Source organism: Artemia franciscana, chromosome 16, assembly GCF_032884065.1.
Source record: "Artemia franciscana chromosome 16, ASM3288406v1, whole genome shotgun sequence".
NCBI classification, from domain to species: Eukaryota; Metazoa; Arthropoda; class Branchiopoda; order Anostraca; family Artemiidae; genus Artemia; species Artemia franciscana.
The window spans coordinates 5,691,465-5,718,817 of record NC_088878.1 but is presented as its reverse complement, the minus strand read 5'-3'; the positions used below and the strand labels follow the sequence as shown (position 1 = coordinate 5,718,817).

The window sequence follows — 27,353 nt, the reverse complement described above, 5'->3', positions numbered from 1 at the left end:
CGGATCTTAATGAATTTTGATATTTAGAAGAACATCGTGACTCAGAGCTCTTATTTTAAATCCTGAACGGCATTAAGCCTCTTATTTTCCTTTTTAAATCAATCTATTGATTCATAGAATTTTGTTAGAGCTCATACCATATGATCTCTTGGCTCTTAGCTCTTCATGCCTCGTCACAAGTGCCATATGAGCTCTTAGCTCTCGTTTTTCATGCATGGTCTCAATGCCGCAAAAAAGGGGAATGGCTGGAAGGGGCTTCAGCGCAGGAAAATTTTCAGAAAGGGATTTTCTGTGTGGGGATCGAGCTCGTTCAAGGAATATTCATTTGCTTGAAGGAGGGAAAAGAATTCTCTTTTTCAAGAATACGTGTTTATTTGTTGTTTTTTCAGGGTTGATCATATCAAAACAGTAGTCCTAAAATATCGGGGGATTGCTCTATCAAACATTAACAGTTTTAATCCCCTTTTTAAGAAACCAAAAAACATTGGAGGGAAACCAGCCCCCCTCATACGCTCCTTTTCCCCAAAAGTTGTCAAATCGAAATTTTGAGACTGTCATTTATTCAGCATTGTTGACAGATCCAATAACTATGCCTTGGAGATAGCATGAACCCTCACATCTCCTGGGGAAAGAGCTGTAAATTATGAAATTTGCCCGTTGTGTATGTATAGCATTTGTTATTGGGAAGTATATGCATCATTTTTTTTTTTTGGGGGGGGGGGCAATTTCCTGCTATTGGTATTTTACACAGGGAGAATTTTCCTCAAAGAAAGAAGCTTATGTGAAGAGAAAAGTTTCCAAGGATGAACTTTTCTGGGGAATTCTACACTGGGAGAATTACCCAGAATTCTCTCATTGTAAAATTACAAAATTACATACAATTTTTTTTTGTCTTTGCTGGCTCAACTGTCCAGAACAAATTTTCAACTGAGTGAATTGTTAGATAAATTGTTTGGCCACGGGAGATTTTCTCCGAGAAAAATTATCTATAGGGGAATTTTCTGCGAGACGAATTCTTCTAGGAATGACTTTCCGCAACAGCAGCTTTCCACAGGGAGAAGGGAGTCGATTGTCGAGATAATATATCCAGAGGGGGGATTTCCAGCAGGATTTAAAGACCAGAAATGAAAGTCTTTTTCAAATAAAAGTATGTAAGGAGAATTTTTAAGGTGGAACTGCCTGTAAGAAATTTTACGGAGCAATTTTCAGTTATGACAGAATTTTCTAGGAGAAATTTCTGGGGGGGAGGTATTTTACACGGTTGGAACTTACTATTGAGGAATTTATTTGGTAAACAGAAGGTTATATGGAAGGGGAACAATGTTTTACCGTATTACTTGAAAAAAAATCCAGAAATTAAATTAAACAAAAACAGTTTCCTGGTTGAAATTATTCCTTTTATTAGGGGGATCGAACCTTCTGCAATAGTTCTATTTTTGTGCAAAAGTTGGACTTCTTGTCCAAATTCTTTAAGAAAGACTGCTGAACCATAAGGGTTGTTAAATTGGTATAAGATGCTTATTTAAAGGTAGCCTACTAAAAAACTTTAGCATAAACAGTGAGGAATATAGGGATGGGGGATAAGAATGATCTTTATTTAATTTCTATAAGACTAATTCTTTAAATAGGTTAACTTGAAGCAAGACACAAAATTCTTCACAGGAACTTAACTAATTAATCGCAGCTACAAAAAACCAAGGAATTTACCATAAATGGTGATATTTAATAAACAAGCACCAATTATGAACAGGCTGCATGAGAATCCTGTTCAATAGACAATGGCATAATTAATTCAATCATTTGTAGTTCTTGTCATGACCAATGAATGCCCAAGTCTACTATAACTGTCTGTCTTGTTCAAAAATAGAACCAGGGAAAATCCAAGATAAGGATTTTCCAGCCGAAAAATGACTAGTACTCTCAAAACCAACTCTGAGGTCCATAGAACAATAAAAAAAAAGAATAGATAATAAGTTTTTATATTCTGCAATTACTTATAACGGAAGCCTTCCCATATTCAAACCCAAAATAAACGGAGACTAGAATAAATTATCTATTCAACCTTAGAATAAACAGAAATGAAAATAAAAAGTATATCGGCTAACACCCTCAATGCCTTCTAAAAACCAGGATCATTGCTGGTTCTTAAGCAATTTAACAATGCAAACGATTCTTATCATGACACTTATCCAAAAGACAATTCTGTCCTTTTCCCATTTTTATGTCATTTTATTTTAGGCTTTTTGGAGTGTTAATAGTCTTTTACCATTTTCAAGGTTCCAAAATTATTTTCCAGATGTTTTAAAGTTTTAATTTCGACTGCTATCTAACTTTTTAGTGCAAACATAACTTTTTAAAACTAAGTACATATTCACATATGATTTTATGAACCAAAGTATATTTTGGCTCTTGATGTTTGAAAACATACCTTCTTCCTTGGAAGTAGTTACATCTAATTTAGGAGGGTCAAAATCCTTTTCGAGTTTCACAGCTGTAGGCCTACTGGATTGAGTGATCAAAGTATTATTCTCCTGCTTATGTGACATATCACAATTTGTCAACTTTATAACCTGTTGATCTTCGTACGGAAAAAAGTCTTTAATGTCTGAAATAAAATTGCAATTAGATTTACACTCAACACCAACATAGTAGAACAAGCTTGCTCTTCCTCTCAAACAACGAAGTTTAACATTTAAAATTTCTTTAAAAGATTTAAATTTTTCTATACGGGGTGAATTGTCGAAATTACGACAAAGTTCCTACAAGATACATTGGACATGAATACAATATCCCTCAAAGACATACTTTCAAAATAAGAGTAAACTTGCAAATTCCACCTCACTGAAAAATAATCTCAGGAAATACAAGAAATAAAATATTTTAAACTATCATTAGCTTTACATTTTCCATGTTTAGAGTTCTTTTCATCAATAGCTTCTCATTTCGACATTTTTCATATAAAAAATATTATGTGTGTTGGCGTCTAAATGTGTATCCTGTATGCATCACTACACTGCACCTCCAATCAACAAGAAGCTTCACACTCTTACAAACCTTTTAGATGTAAAATGCCCCCCCCCCCCAAAATCACCTGCAGAGGGGATTTTTAAATAATAAATGAATTTTATTTGCTTATCTTTTTTTCGCCCTTGGTATATGCAATAAGATAAATTAATTAGACCATTTAGCCTATCAAGGAGGCACACTCGTGCCGCTTTAAAGAGGCGAACCACGACAATGTTAAGCGATCTTCGGTTCCAGTGGCCGCAGAGGGATGGGGAGGGATGCATTTTGTAGCCCGAGCTCCAACTAAGAAACCTGCCAAATTTCATCCCCCTCCGACTTTTCCTTCATGGGGAAAATCTGGCCGAAAGTTTCGACCACCCAACCCCAGCCCCCCTTTAACGTTGTCCAATCGGGCTGAAATTCACAAGTTAAGGTCCCCTAGGGCCCAGGAGCTTATCCGCGAAATTTCAGCTAGATCCGATAACTCCTTCCCTGTTTTCCAGAAACCACGCATAGCCACTTATTGTTCATGTTCTCCTTTTTTTTCTCGACGCCTACAGGTCACAGCCGACATCGGATCTGGGTGTACGAAGACTCATTCGACGCGGAATTCTCCGAGTAAGTGCCCTGGAAAGTTTCGTCGGAAAATCTTAACCCCCCGATTTTCTAGCTTAGAAAAACCCATTTCCCCATTGAAGGTAAAATTTTCTCTTGTAATAACATCACTTGTTTGAAAAATTCTTACACTAACAGCGGCTTGGCGAAGCGGAAGCGTGCTGGGCCCATAACCCAGAGGTCGGTGGATCGAAACCGCTAGCTGCTAACTAAAAGGTAATTTTGTCAATTTGAATTTATTGATACAAAAAGGGAGAAAAAAAACATGGAAACATGTGATCAGAATTACATACTGGAATGTTCACAAGAATTTATACTGAAGCGGGGGTAAGGCTTGATGGAAGCAAGTTAAAAGAACCATTTCAATTGATTTCCTAATTGAAGCCGTTGGTGAAATTTTCTATTGTCATAAATTTTCTGCTTGGCGCAGCGGAAGCGCGCTTGGCCCATAAACCGGAGGCGGGTGGGTAAAACCCACTAGCTGCTAAATTTTTAATTAAGCTGCTAAACTATTAAAATAATCAAAATTAGATAATTTTGTCAGTTTGAATTTATTGATACAGAAAGCGAGAAAATAAACATGGAAAATTATTATTAAATTACATCCACCATGGATTGTAGAAAAACGTACAGAAATAATATGAAAAAAACTTCGTCTTCTTAAAGAGTTAAAGAGGCTGCGTCCCAAAGTCGAACCTTAAAACGTACAGGAATTAGGAGAGGCAGTTGGGGGGCTGCCGCCCCCCAAACCCCCCGCTTTTAAAGACTCTTTTGTACAGGTTTTTTGTTGTTGGGGGCTGCCACCCCCCTAACCCCCCGCTCTTGGCTTCGGAAAGGCCCTCTTTTAATTAACAAAAAATTGAAATGAATGAATAATGGAATAACTTCTAAAAATGAACACAAGAGGACAGGAGAACCATTGCACCGAAACTAGTAATTAGTAACAATGAAGTCCCCCCGCAACAAAAAACCTGTACAAAAGTCTTTAAAAGCGGGGGGTTTGGGGGGGGGCGGCAGCCCCCCGACTGCCTCTCCTAATTCCTGTACGTTTTAAGGTTCGACTTTGGGACGCAGCCTCTTTAACTCTTTAAGAAAACGAAGTTTTTTTCATATTATGTAAATACAGGGTAAATGAAAAATTTATTCAGCCTGAGATTAACTCTATATTGGAAAGCATGAAGTGTGAAAAAAATTTTACGGTGACACTTATTGATTCAGATAATTATTGTATTTTTTTCATGTATGGTCTCAATACCGCAACGAAGGGGACCGGTAGAGAGGGGGTTGACAGCAGGAAAATTTTCAGAAAGGCAAATTCTGTGCGGGGATAGAACTCGTTGGAGGAATATTCATTTGCTTGAAGGAGAGGAGAGAATTTTTAAAAACAATTTTTAAATAAAAAAAGAAAGAAATTTCTTTTTCAAGAATGCGCGTTTACTTGTTGTTTTTCAAGGGTTGATAATATCGAGCGATAGCCCTAGAATATCAGAAGATTGCTGTATCAAAATAAAGTTCAAAGTTTAATTCCCCTTTTTAAGAAACCAAAAACATTGAAGGGCAACCAGCCCCCCTCACACGCTCCTTTTCCCCAAAAGTAGTCAAATAAAAATTTTTAGTCGTTCATTTTATTCAGCAATGTTGAAAGGCCCAATAACTATGCCTTGGAGATAGCATGAACCCTCACAGCTCCCGGGGAAAGAGCCGTAAATTATGAAATTTGCCTGTTGTGTATTTATAACATTTGTTATTGGGAAGTATATGCATCAATCTTTTTTTTTGGGGGGGGGGGGGATTTCTTCCTATTGGTATTTTCCACAGGGAGAATTTTCCGCAAAGAAAGAAGCTTCTGTGAAGAGAAAAGTTTCCAGGGATGAAGTTTTCTAGGGAATTCTACGCTGGGGGAATTCCCCAGAATTCCCTCAATGTAAAAATTAGACAATTATATTCAATTTTTTTGTCTTTGCCGGCACAATTGTCCAGAACATATTTTCAACTGAGTTTGAATTGTAAGGAATTTCTTATGGCCACGGGAGATTTTCTGCGAGAAAATTATCTATAGGGGAATTTCCTGCGAGACGAATTCTCCTAGAAATTACTTTTCGCGGGAGCAGCTTTTCGCGGGAGCAGCTTTCCGCGGGGGGGATTGATTGTCGAGAAAAAATATCTAGAGGGAGGATTTCCAGCAGGATTTAAAGACCAGAATGCTAAGGCTCCTTAGCATAAGTATGCTAAGGAGAATTTTTTCAGGTGCAACTGTCTGTAAGATCTTTTCTGAGGACATTTTTCAGTGAAGAAAGAATCTTCCAGGGGAAGTTTCTGGGGGAGGGTATTTTAAATGGTTGGAACTTCTTATTGAGGAATTTCTTTGGTAAAGAGAGAGTTACATGGAGGGGGAGCAAAGTTTTCTTTTTGAAAAACATCTAGAAATAAAAAAAAAAGTTTCCTCAACTGAAATTAAGGAGCAATATTAAATCTTAAAGAAAACATAAATTATTCTTTATTTGGGGGATCGAACCTTCTGCAATACTTCTCTCTTTATGACAAAGTTTGACTTTATGTCCAAATTCTTTAAGAAACACTCCTGAACCGCAAGGGCCTTTTAATTGGAATAAAAACCTTTCTTAAATGTTGCCTACTAAAAAACTTTAGCATAAACAGTGAGGAATTGAGGGGTGGGAATAAAAAATTTCTTTTATTTAATTTCTATAAGACGGAATCTTTATATAGGTTAACTTGAAACAAGACACAAAATTCTTCACAGAGATTTCACTAACTAATCATAGCTATAAAAAACAAAGGAATTCACTATCATTGGTGATATTTAATAAACAAGCACCAATATGAACAGGCTGCGTGAGAATCCTGTTCAATAGACTATGGGATGATTAATTCAATCATTTGTAGTTCTCATCATGACCAATGAATTTCCTAGTCCTGGACTATAACTGTCTGTCTCGTTCAAAAATAGAACCAGAGAAAATCCAAGATTATGATTGTACAGCCAAAAAACAATAGTACTCTCAAAACTAACACTGAATTCCCTAGAACAATGAAAAACAGAAAAGAGAATAAGGTTTTATTTCCTGCAATTAGTTATAACAGAAGCCTTCTCATGTTAAAACCCAAAATAAACCCATAACATGCAAAATAAACCCATAACATAACATGCAAAAAACCCAAAATAAACCCATAAACCCAAACATGTTAAAACCCATATAAATGGAGATTAGAATAAATGATCAATCCATCCTTAAAACAAACAGAAATTACAATAAAAAGTACAGCGGCTAACTCCCCCAATGCATTCTAAACACCAGGATCTTTGCTGGTTCCTAAGCAGTTTAATAATGCAAACGGTTCTTATCATAACACTTGTCCAAAAGACCATTTTGTCTTTTCCCCTTTTTTGTGTCATTTTGTTTTAGGTTTTTTGAGTGTTGTAGCCTTTTTTTATTTTCAAGGTTCGAAAATTATTCTCTATATGTCTTTAAGTTTTTATTTCGACTATTATCTAACTTTTTGGTGGAAATATAACTTTTTAAACTACGTACATATTGACATATGATTTTATGAACAAAAGTATATTTTGGCACTTGATGTTTAAAAACATACCTTCGTCCTTGGAAGTAGTTAAATCCAATGTAGGAAGGTCAAAATCCTTTTCAAGTTTTGCAGCTGTAGGCCTACTGGATGGAGTGATCGAAGTATAATCCTCCTGCTTAGGTGACATATCCCAATTTGTAATCTTTATAGCCTGTTCGTCTTTGTTCAGAAAAATGTCTTTAATTTCTGAAATAAAATTGCAAATAAATCTACACTCAGAACTAACATAGTAGAACAAGCTTACCCTCCTCTCCAACAACGAAGTTTAACATTTAAAATTTCTTTAAAAGATTTAAATTTTCTATACGGGGTGAATTGCCGGAATTACGAAAAAGTTCCTACAAGATTTGAATCCAATATTTCTCAAAGACATTTTCTCAAAATAAGAGTAAAACTTGCAATTTCCACCTCACTGAAAAATAATCTCAGGAAATACAAGAAATAAAATATTTTTAATTATCATTATCATTACATTTTCCATATGTTTAGAGTTCTTTTCATCAATAGCTTCTCATTTCCAAATTTTTTATATAAAAAACTAAATGTGTTGGCGTATGAATGTGTCTTGTATGTGTCACTACACTGTACACTGTACATCCAATCAACAAGAAAATTCTCACTCTTACAAACGTTTTAGATATAAAACGTTTTATATCTACCCTCCACCCCCCCCCCAAAAAAAAAATTAGCTGCGGAGACGAGTTTTACATAATAAATGAATTTTATTTTCTCATCTTTTTATCACCCTTGGCATATGTAAGAAGATAAATTAATTAGACAATTATTAAATACAAGGTAAATGACTAATTTATTCATCCTGAGCTTAAATCTATATTGGAAAGCATGACGTATGAGGGAAATGGTTAATCATATCGAAGCAATAATACTAGAATATTAGGGGATTGCTATATCAAACAAAAATTAAAAGTTTTAGTCCCCTTTTTAAGAAACCAAAAACATTGGAGGGCAACCAGCACCCCTCACACGCTCCTTTTCCCCAAAAGCAGTAAAATCAAAATGTTGAGACGGTGATTTTATTCAGCATTGTTGAGAAGTCCAATGACTATGCCTTGGAGATAGCATGAACCCTCACAGCTCCTGCAGAAAAAGCTACAAGCAATGAAATTTGTCTGTTGTATATGTATAGCATTTGTTATTGGGAAGTATATGTATCAATTTTTTTCGGGGGGGGATTCCTGCTATTGGTATTTTCCCCAGGGAGAATTTTCTGCAAATAGAGAAGCGTCTGAGAAGAGAGAAATTTCCAGGGATGAACTTTTCAGGGGAATTGTACACTGGGAGAATTCCCCAGAATTCCATCATTGTAAAATTACAAAATGATATACAATTTTTTTTTGTATTTGCCGGCTCAACTGTCTAGAAAAAAATTTTCTACTGGATTAGAGTTGTTTTTGCCAGGAAAATTTTTTTGCCAAGGGAGTTTTCTGCGAGAAAAATTATCGATAGGGGAGTTTTCTGTGAGACGAACTCTCCTAGGAATGACTTTCCACGGGAGAACCTTTCCACAGGGGGAGGGGTAGGGTTGTTTTTCGAGAAAATACATCCAGAGGTAAGATTTCCAATAGGATTTAAAGACCGAAAATGAAAGACTTTTTCAAATAAAAGTATGCTAAGGAGAATTTTTCAGGTGGAACTGTCTGTAACAAATTTTCTGGGGGCAATTTTCAGTAAAGGTAGAATTCTAAGGGGGGGGGGTATTTTACATGGTTAGAACTTATTGAGGAATTTCTTTGGTAAAGGGAAAGTTATGTGGAGGGAGAACATAGTTTTCCTGCATTATTTGAAAAAAAATCCAGAAATTAAATTAAACAAAACAGTTTCCTCAACTGAAATTAAGGAGCAATATTAAATCTTAAAGAAAACAAAATTACTATGTTTATTAAGGGGATCGAACCTTCTGCAATACTTTTCTCTTTGTGAAAAAGTTTGACTTTTTGTCCAAATTCTTTAAGAAAGACTCCTGAACCACAAGAACCGTTTATTTGGAATAAAAACCTTTTTTAAAAGTAGCCTACTAAAAAACATTAGCATAAACAATGAGGAATTGAGGGATGGGGGATAAAAAATTGTCTTTTATTTAATTTCTATATGACGGAATATTTAAATAGGTTAACATGAAAAAGACACAAAATTCTTCACAGGAATTTCACTAATTAATGCTAGCTACAGAAAACAAAGGAATTTACGATCATCAGTGATAATCAATAGACAAGCACCAATTATGAACAAGCTGCGTGATAATCTTTTTCAATGACTATGGCATAATTAATTCAATCATTTGTAGTTCTCGTCATGACCAATGAATGCCCATGTCGCGGAACTATAACTGTCTGTCCCGTTCAAAGATAGAACCAGGAAAAATCCAAGATCAGGATTTTCCACCCGAAAAATGACTAGTACTCTCAAAACTAACGCTGAGGTCCTTAGAACAATAAAAAAAGGAAGAGAGAGTAAGGTTTTATATTCTGTAATTACTTATAATGGAAACCTTCCCAGGTTTCGAAGCTTTTTTATCTAAATTTGGATAGAAGAAATAATATAAGATGACAGACCCTCATCACCAACAACAATTTTATGTCATGCCCTAAGTTCTGTTTCCGGATCAGGGGCGTAATTTGCTATGGGGCAGGGGAGAGGGAGGAGCTGTTACCCCCTCAAAACCCCAATTTACTTCCTCCCCTTCCCCAAGCCAAAATTAAGGTTCTGTAAAACATCTGGTTAAATTTTAAGAAAATAAAAATCATATTATTTATATAATCCAATGATCCCACTTTCTCCCAAGAATAGCTGTATAAAAAACAGACATTTCGGGTAATATTTAATTGTTTTACTATATTTTTCATCTAATAGTAGGAAGGATAGAATGTAAATTCTACTCATGATTACTTTTCTAAATTCTTAGCGCTACTATTTACCTTGTTTCACTGTGGCTTCATCAAAAAGAAAATTTGTATCCATAGTTTCACAGTCAAGATAAATCTTTGATTCTATCTTTTAGACAAATAACTTCCATAGGGGATCAGACCTCACGCTTTAAAGCCTCTCTTTCCTAGAAAACAAAAAGTAAAAAGAGAAAACAAAGATTTTCAAAGTTGAAGTGCTGACTAGACAAGTTAATTGAATATTTGATTTGTTATAACCGGTCCTTTACTTCATCTACATTCCAATCACAAACTTGGGAACTATAAGTAAGGACGAGGCTGATAAAAAAGAAGACTGATTTAGAGTGAACAGACAAAAGGTGAGATAGACAGTATAGATCAAATATAAGACGAATATAGAGAAATGGATAGAAAGACAAACTAAAATAGACCAAAGTTAGAATTAAAAAGTGGCAAGTTAAGGAAACACTCCACAGAGAAGTTGCCAAATTCTGACAATCCCATATAATGATAACGTAATGCACTTAAGTAGTATAGAAAACACGGGTTCTGCCCCATCTTGCTCATTCCTTCAATTTACATCATTTTCAGTCAATTTTACATCATTTTAATGACAATTATTGTACATTTTAAACATTTTGCATTCCTACATTCGACATGAAAACAGGTACTTGGAAATCAAATTTGATCATATTTTTACATTCTTAGCAATGTGAATACGGGCTCCAGATCACCCCATCAATTTATCTCTCAATTGAATTCACATCAATTTAAATCAAAATTTCCAACATTTTTTTAATTTCTAATCCTGAGCTTTAAGATTGTAGCAGGTCTTGTAAAATAAAGGTTTAATCATATTCCATTTTTCCTATACTACCGATAAAATTTTATAAAACAAAAGAAAGTCACGTGGTTAGTATGTATTTACCACTATCAAGATTATTTGGATTTTGTCAAGATATTAATCGGGTTTTTAGAGGCGTTACACATCAAATTATATTAAAAAGAAACGATTTTCCCAATATGATTATAAAATCTGAAGCTCAGGATTTTACAGATGTAATGCGTTTATCATGGATTTTACAAGTATTACATGCTAGTTTACCCTGAACAACTCCATTAGAAGCCAAATCAAACAATTTGTGGTAACGAACTGTAGTAAGGAGCGACCCGGCTCAATAGTAAGCAAAACTCTCAAAAATGGAATTTTGATACCTATAGTTACTACTACTACTACTACTACTAATAACTCACTGCAGCACCAAGCCGCCTGAGGCCAACACAGCTACGCACGCTCCTCCTCCAATGTAATCTATTTAAAGCCTCCCTCTTTACACCCTCCCAGGAAGTTCCCATTTCCTTTAAATAAAGAATTGCATTTTAATACTGATTTTAAATATATAAGTTTCATCAAGATCAGTTATACCCATCAAAAGTTATGAGTCTGAGAAAATTTGTCTCATTTTAGAAAATAGGGGGAAAAACCCCTAAAAGTCATACAATCTTAACAAAAATCACACCATCAGATTCAACATATCAGAGAACCTTATTGATGAAGTTTCAAGCTCTTATCTACAAAAATGTGGAATTTCACATTTTTTGCCAGAAGACAGATCATGGATGCGTGTTTATTTGTTGTTGTTTTTTTTTCCCAGGGGTCATTGTATCGACTGAGTGGTCCTAGAATTTCGCGAGAGGGCTCATTCTAAAGGAAATTAAAAGTTCTAGTACCCTTTTAAAGTGACCAAAAAAACTGGCACCTAGGCCCCCTCCCACGCTCATTTTTTCCCAAAAGTCACCGGATCAAAATTCCGAGATAGCCATTTTATTCACCATAGTCGAAAAACCTAATAACTATGTCTTTAGGGACGAGTTACTCCCCCGCAGTCCCCGTGGGAGGGGCTGTGAGTAACAAACTTTGACCTGTGTTTGTAAATAGTAATGGTTACTGGGAAGTATACAGACCTTTTCAGGGGGATTTTTTTTGGTATAGGGGTTGAGTTGAGGGGAGGGTTCGTGGGAGGATATTTCCATGGAGGAACTTCTCATGGGGAAGAGAATTTCAATGAAGGGGGCGCAGGATTTCATAGCATTATTTGAAAAAAATAATGAAAAAATAAATGTAAAAAGTTTTTTCTACTGAAAGTAAGGAGCAGCATTAAAATTTAAAACGAAAATATTATTACGCATATGAGGTGTTTACTTCCTCATTGTACCTCACACTCTTTACGCTAAAGTATTTTTAGTAATTTCAACTATTTATTCTACGACCTTTTATGGGACAAAATTTAAGCTTTAGTGTAAAGAGCGAGGTATCGACGATCGTTGAACCCCCTCATATACACAATAAAAACATACGAATATAGAAGCTCGTTTTGTAAGTTAATTCGATAGTTATGTATATTTTTTAACAATGAAAACATTTAAAAAAATTAAAAGTTCTAGTTGCCTTTTTAAGTAATTAAAAAATTGGAGGACAACTAGGCCTCCTCCATCGCCCCTTTTTTCTCAAAATCTTCTGATTAATTGCAATTAATTAATATGCTAATTTTGTTTTAATTATTTATTTGCGGAGAGCCAAGATCAAAACATGCATTAATTCAAAAACGTCCAGAAATTAAATAAAAAAAAGTATTTTTAAATGAAAGTAAGGAGCAACATTAAAACTTAAAATGAACAGAAATTACTCTGTATATGAAAGAGGTTTTTCCTCCTCAACACCTCGCTCTTTACGCTAAAGTTTTTTACTATTTTAAAAGTAGAGTTAAAAGAAAGTCAAACTTTCTTCCGTAAGGAAATATATATATATATATATATATATATATATATATATATATATATATATATATATATATATATATATATAAATATATATATATATAAATATATATATATATATATATATATATCCACATGGTAAAGATGAATTCTATAATTGTTTAGTTCATTCAGGTTTTTTGCAATGTGTTAATATTTGTGATTTGGTAAAATTTATAATATTTAGTTTGCCTATTGTTGCTAAAGGGAGGGATATATTAACAGGATAAGCTTGTTTTGGTTTTACTTGGTTGTTTTACATTTGCTGTTTTTTTTTTTCATAGGCATGTATTTTGGGGGTGATACCTGACGTGGGGATGCCATGGATATTCTGTGGTAGCCACAACACTGTGCTGGGTAGAGAATTTAGAGTGGCGAAACCCTATATAGGCCAGTGTATTCTCCTGATGAGCCCTTGTGTTGGGTGTTGCCTCTGAATTATTCGTCTATATTATTTTTCTATTGTTTGGTAAATGATGACTTATACTTATTGACAACATGACTGCCTGTCCATGGATTATTCTTTATGGTTGATTGTGTGTGGCTATGCTGTTTGACCTATGTGATTGTATGGATGAGTAGGGTTAAGGCCTCATTCAAGTGCTGGTCTATATTAATCACTAATTTAGGAAAACAGTCTTCCTTTTCTCCTTCTGTCTCTCTTTTTTTTTTCTTTTTTTTTGTGTTTGTGCTGTTGCATTGGTGATTTCTCTTTTCATGATATATATATATATATATATATATATATATATATATATATATATATATATATATATATGAAGGGGGATATGTGACATACAGCCCTACAATTCTCCTTACAAAATCCAAAGTTTTCGAAATTTGTTCATTTTGCACTATTGAAAGAAATACATTCTTTCTTACACTATGCAATATGTTCGATAAAAAACTAGCTGCTTTAAAGTCAGCCCGCTTTAGTGACCTCAGGGCACTTCATAAGAAAAAAGCCCTCTTATCAAGATGGAGACCAAAGTCGTGATTTAGAGCAAAATAATAACTAATAGAAAACTCTTGTTAATCATATAAAAGGATAATGTCTTACCGGATTGAAAAATACCAGTCATGCAGAGGTGTGGTACCCTTTTTAGGAAAGGTCAAACAACACAAAAGAGTAGGAAATGATGATAAATCTATTTCCCATTTGTAGGACAAAAGAAAGGATTGTCTTAAATGGAGTATAAAATAATACAAAAAGGAAAAAAGAAAACAAGAAAAAACAGCAAATCCACAGTAGCCTAACTACACAAGTCAATAAATCCACATTAACTAAATATATACAACACATGAGGCACCACAAACTAAATTGCACCATAGCAAGGTATAAACTATGATTAGCATCCAAGCGCACTGCAAACCAATCATGCCAATCTTTTACCCACTGAAATGGTTCTGTGAGACTATGTTTTTTCACAACATGAGTATTTCTAATCCAAAGTGGTAATTTCAATAAAAACTTAGTATACTTAAAATAAAATGATCAGATATATTTCACATCAGTCACTGTAAATATGGGCTGGAAAGGGGAAAGTGCAACAAGGTGAGGGGTTACAAAAATTGAATAGAGGTGGGCTAGGACCTGTTGATTATATTTTGATTTGTGCAGTACAAGCACTCCCAATATGCCTCACGAGTTTGATTTATTAAAATGGCAGATAAGTCCATCTCGAGTAGACTTCATGGTTCTACAAATAGGCAGTTGAAGATATGTGAGTGACATCGAGGACTCCACCTCATGATTGCAAAGGTGAAATGTATCAGCATTATGAGGTCCATACACACCACAGAATGTCATGACTTTACCTTTTTGCATTAAAAAGCAGACCAGGAGTAGCATACTCATCACTTAAAACTTGACAGCAATGTTCAAATCATAGAAACTGCTCTACTGAGATTTAGAAAGTTGGCAGCATAATTGAGCAGTGACAAGTCCAATCCAAGAAAATTGAAGCTAGTGTCTGTGAATCCATCATTAGATGCCAACCTAATTTTTACATTTGAATTCTTATACAAGTTTCTAAAACCAACATTAATTGATTTGTCTAAGCCTCTACTACTTGCAAAAAACAACAAATGAGAATGTATACCTGAGTTGAAGGCATGTTGTACATTGTGACCTGCAAGATGAACAGTCTCTCTTGTGTCAAAACAATCTATTCACACATTAGCTAGAATAGTATGAACTTGCTCCCTACTAGTGCCTTGCTTAAACCCAAACTGTGTCAGGTTTAAGACATACTGTATTTATCTCATCAATAACTCCATTAATTTACACAAAACAGGAGACACAGTAATAGGGTGGTAAGACTTGCACTGTGCAGGGTCTTTACTCTTTTTTAGAACTAGTGTTAAAACTCCAACACTATAAATATCTGAGACAAGTCCAGTATTAAAGATAATTAGATACACAATTTTGGAGATGAATCATTAAAATCTCAGTACCACAAACAAAATGCATTCTGCAAAGCTTATCTATTCCGTGAAAATGCTCTTTTTTCAGCTGGTGTATATCCAGATGAAGCATCGACATATCTTCAACATACCCAAAATGCTGAGAGGATAATGAATCATCAAGTAACTTTTTATACTTAGCTTCTAAATTTGGGTCTGGTGGAGCAAACTCAGCATTAAAATGCTTAAACATAGACTCTTCATTAGACCCAGGTATATTCTGACAATCACTTGCACACCACTTACACCTAATAAACTTGTAGGCTTCATTTGGAGAGCCTTTAAACTACTGGTTAAATTTACCAAATTTTGAACAATGGCATGATTCTTGAAGGAAACAATTTTTCAACCAATTTGGTATTTTAAAACCAATTCTAACTCATCTGGTAAGTACCACAGCATCATTTACACAGCAAATTGTGTGGATTATTTCACAGCAATATATATTCAGATACCTATTCAACATTTACCTATTTTTTAAGCCATAGATTTGCTACTGAAAGTTACATTTTCCTAACCTAACCCTTTTCAAAGATAGTGAAAAGCCACTAAACTAGAATTTAACCTGAAAATTTATTCATAACCCTGTAGGGTAATCCCAAATTCCAAGCAAAAAGTAGCTAAACTAGAATTTTATCCTCTTTAAGGCAGCTCAGTATAGCCCAAGTCTATAATTTAGATTCTTTTTATAGCCTAGATGAATTTGCTTTTACAGCATGAATACAATATTTTCCAAAGTCTTACCTGAATAATTTGACCAAAGATTCTTGTTCTAGAGAAACTTATAATATTGAAAACTGTATTTTAAACACACTGTGAAACTAACAACAGTATTAGTACCTGGGTGTGTGAAAATTGAATAAAGGATTATTGGCTAAATTTGTGAGATAGAACATTTATTTCTGCTTATATTTGTAGTTTTCTGCTTACATTTATCCTTTGGTGTCATTTTAAGTGGCTTCCCTTAGCATTTGACTTTAATTACCTGGATTTTAATGCTAGTGAATTTTCTCTATCCCCATGTGTATTTCCCAACATTATAAAGTTTGCAGTTGCCAACGCTACATTTCAGTAACGCCATAGAACAGGTTGTTTCAGCCGTTTTTCATTGTTTCAGCATCGGCTCAAAAGTAATTGAATGTGATCTCAGCATTTTTGATTACGTTTAGTGATACTTATATTGACAATAAAAACTGCATTTCAACAAAAGCACGCTTTAACATATTTTGAATTCCGTCCCTGCGCAGTGTTATCATATTTTTCAAAAAAGTACTGTAGTAGTCTGGCTGGATACAGAAATAAGCAGCAAACGTCAGAGACAATCACCAAGAAAAGATCTAGATTGCTGCAAAGCATGTGATATTAGACTAAAGGATGATAGTTGTGCCCTTTCATGCGATATTTTTGATGCATGGTTGTGCATTGAATGCATTGAAATGAGCAAGTCAGAGTATGATTTGTTTAACAAGATGACACGTCGTCTTGGGTCACTCTGGCATTGTCCTATTTGCAAGCAAAAAGGCTCTGGAACTCAAGGAATAACACCCAGTGAGATCAAAGACATAATAAAGAGTGAAATTAGGTGTTCATTTTCAACAATCGAAACTAAGCTTCAAGATAAATTTGAAAAACTACTGAAACCAATAAGTGATCGATTAACACAGATAGAAAAAGAGGTATCTGCCAAATGTTCTGTTGAGGATGTAAAGAAGCACGCCACTACATCGCTCAAAGTCAAATTTGATAACCTTAGTGAAAAATTGAAAAATGAAATAAAAAGCAAAGAAACAGCCAATGATATTGTAGAAGATTTAGTCATGAAGCAAAAAAAATTAGTTGTATTTGGACTTCAAGAGGATCCAAACTGTAGTACTAAGAAAAGTAAAAATGAGGTTGATTTAAAGCTCCAGAATCAAGTAATTTTGCAGAATTGCCCTGTCAAAAGTTCATTTACAGTTCGTTTGGGAAGACTAAATAATGGAAAATGCCGTCCGATCAAACTGTTTTTCGATAGCCCCATAGAACGTGATGCTGCTTCTTTCTTCTTGAGGGGTAACCTGAACACCATAAAATCCTCATACCCGACTTTAAACTTTTCTCATGATCGCAAAAAACTGGAACTGGCTCAAAAGAAAAGGTATAATGCTTTGAAAGAGGAACTTAACCAAAAAGTGACAGCAGGAGAATCAGGTTGGAAAATTAAAGATGGAAAAGGTGGTCTAGAACTTGTAAAGATAAGCTCTTTTTGAGGTGAAAATAGCTCGCAAATCCCTAGGGAAGCAGTTATGGAACAATAATTTCCTTGTGCTCTACACCAACGCAGATACTTTATCAAATAAAGTTGAAGAACTACAGTCATTGATGTCAGTGCATAAGCCTCATGTTGTTGTTATTACTGAATCTTTGCCTAAGAATTGTGCACATCCAGAAGCATATTTTCAACAGGTTGAAGGTTATACTTTATTAGTGAATACTAACTATAAACGTGGAATTTTTGTTTATGTTCATTCGTTGCTTAAGTACACAGAAGTAAATGATCCTTTAGCACTGAGCATTAGTGAGTGTTTGGTGGTTGATGTAAAATTTCCTAGGTCTACAAATAGTATTAGAATTGTTGCAGTGTATAGAAGTCCTAGTGTTGCTATCTCCAAATAATAATGCAAATTTATTACAGTATCTTCACAATGTTTCAACAGTTAGTTCAAGGGTATTAGTGGTGGGTGATTTTAACCTACCCTCCATTGATTGGAAAAATCAAATAACCTCGCTTTCTAATCAGTCATTTGAGCATCATTTCCTTCAAAAATTGCAGGACACGTACCTATGCCAACATGTTCAGGAGCCTACACGATTTCGGGATGATTCGAATCCTTCTGTCCTTGACTTGGTAATAACAAAATCTGCTGATGATGTTAGAAATATTGAAATTCTACCTCCATTAGGAAAAAGTGATCACACTGTTCTTAAACTGTCATTAAAATCTTCAGGTGATGATCCTACTCCTCAAAACAGACTCTTAAATATAATTATACTAAAGGCGATTATGAGTCTTTCCGAAATTTCATTTTATTACTATGTATCACAGAACAGTTGAGGGAAAATAAATACAATGTTAATGAAGTATTTGAGCTGATTCATGAGGCTTTGGTAGTGGGTCAAAACAAATTTATTCCGACTATAGCTTATAGTCGGCTCTATAAAAATAGGCAAACTCTTCCTCGAGAAATTCTACAAGCTATTAGCGAAAAAAATTATCGGTGGCGTGAGTATATTAAAATAAGAAGCACTGAGTCATGGATAAGATATAAAAGAGCAAGAAATAGAGCAACTAGGCTTCTTCGGTCAAATCGTGAGGCACTTGAATCTTCTGTCATTGCATCAGCTCAAAGTTGCCCAAAAAGGCTTTGGAAATATCTAAGGAAAAACCAGACATCACAGTCCCCATCCTCAACTTCATTCACTGACCCTGAAACACAGACAAATATAGACGATGACAATGAAAAAGCTGAACATTTTAATAAACTTTTTTCATCTGTTTTTACACGACCTCACAATGAAACTCCTATTGATCCTAATTTTTCTACCCATTTCACAATAGATTTTGATGATTCTGACTTTGATGATCAACAAGTTTTTGAGGTCTTGAAGCATCTTGACACAAATAAATCACCAGATATTCATGAATTTTCAAACCATATGATCCGAGGAAAAAAGCAATAATTAAACCCCTGTATAAAAGTGGCACTAAAACGTAATTTAACGTTTTATCGTTTTATCGATCCTACTCCTCAAAACAGACTCTTAAATATAATTATACTAAAGGCGATTATGAGTCTTTCCGAAATTTCATTTTATTACTATGTATCACAGAACAGTTGAGGGAAAATAAATACAATGTTAATGAAGTATTTGAGCTGATTCATGAGGCTTTGGTAGTGGGTCAAAACAAATTTATTCCGACTATAGCTTATAGTCGGCTCTATAAAAATAGGCAAACTCTTCCTCGAGAAATTCTACAAGCTATTAGCGAAAAAAATTATCGGTGGCGTGAGTATATTAAAATAAGAAGCACTGAGTCATGGATAAGATATAAAAGAGCAAGAAATAGAGCAACTAGGCTTCTTCGGTCAAATCGTGAGGCACTTGAATCTTCTGTCATTGCATCAGCTCAAAGTTGCCCAAAAAGGCTTTGGAAATATCTAAGGAAAAACCAGACATCACAGTCCCCATCCTCAACTTCATTCACTGACCCTGAAACACAGACAAATATAGACGATGACAATGAAAAAGCTGAACATTTTAATAAACTTTTTTCATCTGTTTTTACACGACCTCACAATGTAACTCCTATTGATCCTAATTTTTCTACCCATTTCACAATAGATTTTGATGATTCTGACTTTGATGATCAACAAGTTTTTGAGGTCTTGAAGCATCTTGACACAAATAAATCACCAGATATTCATGAATTTTCAAACCATATGATCCGAGGAAAAAAGCAATAATTAAACCCCTGTATAAAAGTGGCACTAAAACGTAATTTAAAAACTATAGACCAATATCAAACACTTCAATTTTTTCCAGAGTTATGGAAAAACTAATTGTCAAGAGAATACAAAATTATCTCGAATCGAATCTTCTTTGGCATCCATCTCAACACGGATTCCGTAAAAAACGTTCATGTAATACACAGCTTTTGGAAGTAATTACTGACTTCCATAGGATGGCAGATGAAGGTCTCAGGTATGATTGCATCCATATAGATTTTTCTAAGGCGTTTGATAAAATTTCCATTCCGCTTTTACTTCAAAAGTGTGAGGTATATCACCTTGGTGCCAGAACGTTGAATTGGATTGGTGATTATCTAACAAGCAGGACACAGAAAGTGATTGTAGGTGATGCTTTGTCCTCTGCTGAGATAGTTTTAAGTGGCGTTCCACAAGGTAGTTGCCTTGGTCCAGTACTTTTCTGCTTTTTCATCAATGACTTGCCCCTTGTTGTCCACCATTCCACAATTAAAATGTTCGCAGATGATGTAAAGCTCTACCGCTCCTAGACAAATTCAGATGAAGCTTCGTTGCTTCAAAAAGACTTGGATGCAGTGCACAATTGGTGTAATGCTAACTCCATGTTTATCAACGAAAATAAGTGTAGGGTTGTCCATTACTTCGGCAAAGTAGAACAAAGTTACCAATACCATCTTGCTGGACATTCAGTCTTACCTGTTGAAAATGTCCGTGACCTTGGTGTTCAATTTGATTCTAGTCTTAGGTTTGACAAGCATGTCTCTGAAGTAACTCGTAAGGCAAACTATCAGCTATTATGTCTTAGACGGAATTTCCGTAAGTTTAATCTCCGTTCATTCATTGCCATTTATAAATCAACAGTTCGACCTATACTCGAATACAATTCGTCAGTATGGTATCCATTGAATAAAAATGACAGAGCAAGGGTTGAAAAAATACAGCAAAGAGCAACTAAGCTTGTACCTTATTTGAAACATTTGCCGTATGAAAATAGACTGCACAGGCTAGGATTGTCAAGTCTTCAATTCCGAAGGGATAGGGCAGACATTATTAACACATGCCGTATAATCAAAGGCATTGATAATATAAGTACATCACAGTTCTTCACATTTAATGACACTAACAGGACCCGTTATCACCCACATAAATTGTACCCCTCACTTTCAAAAAGGAAAATAGGCCAACATTCATTTTACAGCAGGGTGTGGAAGCCATGGAATGACCTTCCACCTAAAAGATTTCTAACAGATGACATAAATAAATTCAAAACAAGACTAGCAGAAACAAATTTTCAAAGTAAATCAATTTTAAATAATTTATAGTATTATTTGTCAGTGTTTGTTGTAGTCGTTATTTTCATCGATTTATATGTGTGTACTATGTTGTCAGTTGTATTATGTTGTGTATTATGTTGTCATAACTTATATTTATTATATTTAATGCGAGAAGCTTGAAAGCTTACCGTATTTGGTATTAATAAATATATAAATAAATAAATAAATAAAGATGGGATTTATCATGTACCACTGGGTGAAGCTAGGAAGTTACAAAACTAGGTCACTAATTTAGTCACTTCCTATCTGTTGAAATTTACTAGAGTAGGTTAGATCATATCTCAATTTATTCTGACTTCAAGTGCGTATGAAATAGGTCAAATCCTGAGGAAATTAAGCCCCTGCTAAATCATTTAGTCATCAAAGAACAACACTTTTATAAATGTTTGACGTTTGAAATCTTTTGCCCAATATGACAGTACAAAAAATGTTTTTGCGAAGCAGTTTCGTTTGATCTAGACCATATGTAATTTCTTTTCCATTTTTGTGTTTCCAGGATGTAATCCCTGACGTCACGTGTATCCTATTAGATGCTTAGATTACTAATGCTACTTGTCAGACAAATAATTTGACGAGTAATCAAACACAACAAATTAAATGTATCAAAATTTTGATTGGATATGTTTCGGAAATGATAGGCAACTGAAAAAAAAGAGAAATTATATCAAATAGCCAAAAAACAAGGGTTGTTGTCGAAGAGTGGAACAATATGAAGTGAAAATAAGTACATGTTTTCTAATTATTAATTTATTGTACTTATGCAACCTTTTGAATTACACCTCACAATAATAAAAACAAACTGAAAGAAAACAGCCAAGATATGATGGATGGGGGGGGGGTATAAATGCCCTCCAATAACTTTTGTCCTAAGAGCATATAAAAATGCCTCCATGGTGGACACAAACCCCAAGAGGCAAGGGTTGTAAGCTGTTCCGGGGCCTATAAGGCTCATGTGGAAGGTGATGTCGTATAAACTTAAAATAGGTCTCATTTGGTTTAAAATTGGAAGTTCTAGTGCCATTTTTAAGTGTCAAAGCGATTGGAGGGCAATAAGATCCTTCTATGCTTATCATTACCCAAAACACGTCAAATCAAGATTTTAAAGAGAGCTATTTTACTCGGCACTGTCATAAGGTCTAGTAATTATGTTTTGGGGGATATCCCCCCCCCATAACTGTCAGGGCAAGGGCTATAATTTAGGCAATTCTTCCATTGTTTGTGTATATTATATGTTTATTAGGCAGCACAATAGCACCGCCTGAGTATAAAGCGATGTAGGCACAAAATACCATTCATTTTGTTATATTTTTCTTACCAGATCACTTTTTATATAAGGAGTTGTCGTAGAAACTTCAAAAGTGGCTCATGACTAGGGTCCTTTTTAATAGTCAAAAGTGAATGCACGGTAACCAACCCCCTTCCCCAACGCCCATCCACTCAAAGTTTTGAGATAGCCATTTTGTTCAGCGTAGTTAAAAGGTCCAGAAATTATGTCTTTTAGGATGATAGCCCCCACAGTCTTCAGGGCAAGGGCTGTAAGCTATGTCATGGGAGCATACATGATTTTTATAGAAAGGGTGGTCATAGAAACTTCAAAGGGGGCTCATTAGATTGGCAATCAAAAGTTCTAGTGCCCTTTTTAAGAGACAAAATGATCGGTGGCCAGCTAACCCTCCCCACCCCAGACGTTACATTTTCCCAAAGTACATCAGATACGAATTTTGAGATATAGAGTTGTTGAAAAATAGTCCAAAGAATAATGGCAGTGCAATATCGCTGCTCAAGTGAAGTGTGATGTGAGCACAATGTATTATTTATTTTTTATTTTCTTGTTTTTTTTTGTAGACCATGACACTTTGTATAAAAACAGTTGTTGTAGAAGCCTTGAATTACGGCTCATTCAATTGCTAATCGAAAGTTATAGTGGCCCATTTTATCGTCAAAAGTGGCTGGAGGGCAACCTGCCCCTCCGCACCCTCATCCCTCCAAACACATCCAATCAAAATTTTAAAATATTCATATTATTCAGCGCAGCTAAGAGGTTCAGAACTTATGTCTTCAAGGATGACACCCCCCCCCCACAGCACTCAGGAAAAGGGTTGCATGTTCTGCCCAGAGGGCATATGAGGTTTTTATGGTAAGGGTAGTCGTATGACCTTCGAATGGTGCTCAATGGATTGGAAACCAGAAGTTTAAGTGTCCTTTCTAAGAGTCAAAGTGATCAGAAAACAACGTTTTCTGATTTCTGAAACGTTTGGATCTTTAAGCGGATCTAAGAGCCCCCATTCTCCATAATCTTAAACATTGTTGAAAATTTAATAGTTTCATAGACACTGTTTTTTAACTGGTATTGAAAATTATTTCGATTTGCCTGAAACTAGAACGAAAGTTTCGACTTTGGGGACTCCGTCTAGATTTATTTTCAGCCCTCCTCTAACCTCTATTATATTTTATCAAATATTCAGCTATCTGTTTCGTAGAAAAATTTAAAGTTTCTTACAAGTTGGCCTTTGGGGTTAATGTCAACCAAGAGCCCCAATATTAAACATTTTCCATGCTGATATGATATCTTAAGCCCAAGAATATTGGCAAAATATTACAAAATTCTTTTTGTCTTCATTATTTTAGTCGTTTTACTTTCTCTATCACTGCTCTATTACGTGCGTGGGTGGGTGTGAATTTCCCTGTGCTAGGCCTGCACTGTGCTTATAGCCTATAAAAAATTATAGCCTAGCACAGCTGTTTCTCTATTGCTCACCAATTTAATTTTTTTTTCTGGTTTTCAGAGTTGAGAAATATTAATCATCCTTCTTTGACTTATCGTACACTACTAAAAAAGAAAACAATCAATGTCATTCATTGTAACTATCAGAGAGTTGATCACTAAGCCATTAAGCAGCTTTATTTGGGATTTTACTATGGAAAGTTTTGGACATGATGAAATCGCTAGCTTTTATTGAATGAATGATATACTTATTTCTAAGAATGGGTAATTTTTGAAGTGTACAAAGGAGTGAAGTTCCTCCTGTCATGTACCAGAATCATCTAAATGCTTAAGAAAGAATAAATAGTAAAGATCCTTCCTCAGAAAATGTTCGTATTAGAAATAGTTGAAGAGCTTACAAGGGTGAAATGTAAATAAATGGTTTTCTGTTTCTTCTCAATAATCAAACAGTTCGTGGTAACGAACTGTAGTAAGGAGCGACCCGGCTCAATAGTAACCAAAACTCTAAAAAATGGAATTTTGATACCAATAGCTACATCAAAAGAATCGTGTTTTAATGCTGATTTTACATATATAAGTTTCATTAAGTTTAGTCTTACGCATCAAAAGTTACGAGCCTGAGAAAATTTGCTTTATTTTAGAAAATAGGGGGAAACACACCCTAAGTCATAGAATCTTAACGAAAATTACACCATCAGATTCAGCGTATCAGAGAACCCTAAAGTACAAGTTTCAAGCTCCTATCTACAAAAATGTGGAATTTTTTATTTTTTGCCAGAAGGCAGATCACGGATGCGTGTTTATTTGTTTGTTTTTTTCCCAGTGTTGATCGTATCGACCCAGTTGTCCCAGAATGTTGCGAGAGGGCTCATTCTAACGGAAATGAAAAGTTCTAGTGTCCTTTTTGAGTGACCAAAAAAATTGGAGGGCACCTAGGCCCCCTCCCACGCTAATTATTTTCCCAAAGTCAACGGATCAAAATTCTGAGATAGGCATTTTATTCAGCGTAGTCGAAAAACCTAATAACTATGTCTTTGGAGACGATTTACTCCTCCACAGTCCCCGTGGGAGGGGCTACAAGTTACAAACTTTGACCAGTGCTTACATATAGTAATGGTTATTGGGAAGTGTACGGGCGTTTTCAGGATTTTTTGGTTGGGGGGAGGGGTTGAGAAGAGGGGGATATACTGGGGGAACTTTCCATCGAGTAATTTGTCATGGAGGAAGAAAATTTCTATGAAGGGAGCGCAGGATTTACTAGCATTATTTAAAAAAAAACAATGAAAAAATAAATATGAAAAAGTTTTTTTTCAGCTGGAAGTAAGGAGCAGCATTAAAAATTAAAACGAACAGAAATTATTACCCATATGAGGGGCTCACCTCCTCCTAATACCTCAATCTTTACGCTAAAGTATTTTTAGTAATGTCAACTATAAATTCTACGGCTTTTGTGATTCAGGGGTCATTCTTAATGAATTGGGACAAAATTTAAGATTTAGTGTAAAAAGAGAGGTACTGACGAGGGGGCGAACCCTCTCATATGTGTAATAAAAACATAAGAATAAAAAATTCTTTACGTAAGCTAATTTATAAGTTACGTATATCTTTTACTAATAAAAAGATTCGTAAAAAATTGAAAGTTCTAGTTGCCTTTTTAATTAACCAAAAAACTGGAGGGCAACTAGGCTTCCTCTCCCACTCTTTTTTTCTCAAGATCATTCGATCAAAATTATGAGAAAGCCATTTAGCCAAAAAAAAAAAAAAAAAAAAAAAAAAAAAAAAAAAAAAAAAAAAAAAAAAAAAAAAACGAATTTCGTTTTAATTATTCCTCTGCGGAGAGCTTTTTTGCTGTTTTAAAAGGAAGAGTTGAGAGAAAGAGTCAAACTTTAGCGTAAAGAGCGGGGCGTTGATGAGGAAGCAGCCCCTTTCATATAAGAAGTAATTTCTGTTCGTTTTAAGTTTTAATGTCGCTCCTTACTTTCAGTTGAAAAAACTTGTTTTTTTTTATTCAATGTTAGTTAAATACTAAATGGAAAACATTCAAAAAGACATATGATTAAATTTTAGAGCGCTTTTCACAAGCATAATTAAGTTCATAAATGTGTATTAGAAATAAAAAATCATTTTCTAGCTCATGTGAGCAGTATTGTGTTGTTATGTTGTTAGTTCTCGTTAACTTGCTGTTAGCTTTATCATGGAATATATACATCCAATGTTTAAACCAAATGTTTCATTTTTTTTTAGCAATTTTAGATTTAATAACCAAATAATAATAATAATAATCAAAGTAATGCTGGTGCTTGATCTTGGCTTGCATTCTCACCTCCCTTTACTTCCTGAAAATCTCATATTGTAAATGCTATCCTGAATATTACGGGAAATCTAGTATTCTGACTCATCTAAATATCTATTATGAGTTTTTAGCAAGATAGATCTTCGAAAATTAAAAAATTCCTAATCTATCATTCTTTATTAATTGGATTAACATTTGAATGTAATAATCCCGTGTGTTCCAATAAAAAATCTCATACTTAAACTACTAGTTTCTGTTAGTTTTGGGTTTCACACTCATTTTAATAGTTGCTATCGTTTTTTTCACTTTAATTACTATTTGGATATACACCCGCTTGTCTTTGGTTAAATGTAGCCTAGCCCTATACTTTTCTGGATAAAATACTTTTTTGGGGAGAGTTTTAAATTTTTTTTTTCGTTTTTAATTAAAATAGTATTTTTCGGAGAATAAATGAAATAATTGAAAAAAATTATCAGTTTCCTCCTCCAATTTCTTTCGACAGTTAAAAAGGGCAGTAAAACTTATAAATTCCAATCAAATGAGTCACTTTCAAAGTTTCTACAACAGCTAAATATTAAAATTTAATGCATAAAATAGTACTAGCATTAATATAGCGCGTTCTCGTTAATTTTCACCTTATTATTTTATGCTTTTCATTACTTATTGCGAATACACCTTTTTAATAACATATATAGCCTACACATCGTGTTTTTATTTAGTTACACATCTCCTCAACATTTCTTGAAAGTTTCTTATTAGTACCCATTATCTTTGAAGAAGTGACAGCAGTAGTAGCAAATAGCGGTAATAGCGATCGTCGGCAAATAATGCCTTTTGGTTGACTCTATATCCCTCTTGAAATACCTGGAAAGTTTCAATCATGCCCTAAGGCGTTCATTAGATATTGTTGATACGCCTTTGTCACTTCCTTCATGCACAAATTGTACTCCGATTTAGCTCGACACCCTCTTAAAGTGTCTCCCGCAAAACCGAGCCTTTTTTTTAGTTCCATATCCTCCTAAACATACCTTGATGGTTTCAACCTATTACTCTGAGCATCTCGTG

At 34.6% G+C, this 27,353-nt stretch overlaps 2 protein-coding genes across 3 annotated transcripts in view; both read right to left on the bottom strand.

Annotated features, from left to right (window-relative positions):
• Positions 1 to 16,627, bottom strand: part of LOC136036960 (zinc finger protein ZFP2-like) — a 29,731-nt gene extending 13,104 nt beyond the window's left edge. The window contains exons 1-4 of one of the 2 annotated variants that reach the window (XM_065719356.1): positions 16,396 to 16,627; positions 10,161 to 10,294; positions 7,234 to 7,410; positions 2,429 to 2,605 (exon numbers count right to left, since the gene is read on the bottom strand). In XM_065719356.1, coding sequence (XP_065575428.1) covers positions 2,429 to 2,605; positions 7,234 to 7,410; positions 10,161 to 10,203 — 397 coding nt within the window. In that variant the 5' untranslated portion in view covers positions 10,204 to 10,294; positions 16,396 to 16,627. Of the gene's footprint in view, positions 1 to 2,428; positions 2,606 to 7,233; positions 7,411 to 10,160; positions 10,295 to 16,340; positions 16,365 to 16,395 lie in introns of those variants that run through there. The other variant, XM_065719357.1, reaches the window with a different exon arrangement.
• Positions 16,628 to 19,446: 2,819 nt separating this feature from the next.
• Positions 19,447 to 27,353, bottom strand: part of LOC136036958 (longitudinals lacking protein, isoforms H/M/V-like) — a 42,904-nt gene continuing 34,997 nt past the window's right edge. Inside the window, exon 8 of the mRNA XM_065719354.1 lies at positions 19,447 to 19,661. Within this exon, the coding sequence (XP_065575426.1) occupies positions 19,579 to 19,661 (83 nt within the window). The 3' untranslated portion in view covers positions 19,447 to 19,578. The remainder of the gene's footprint in view (positions 19,662 to 27,353) is intronic.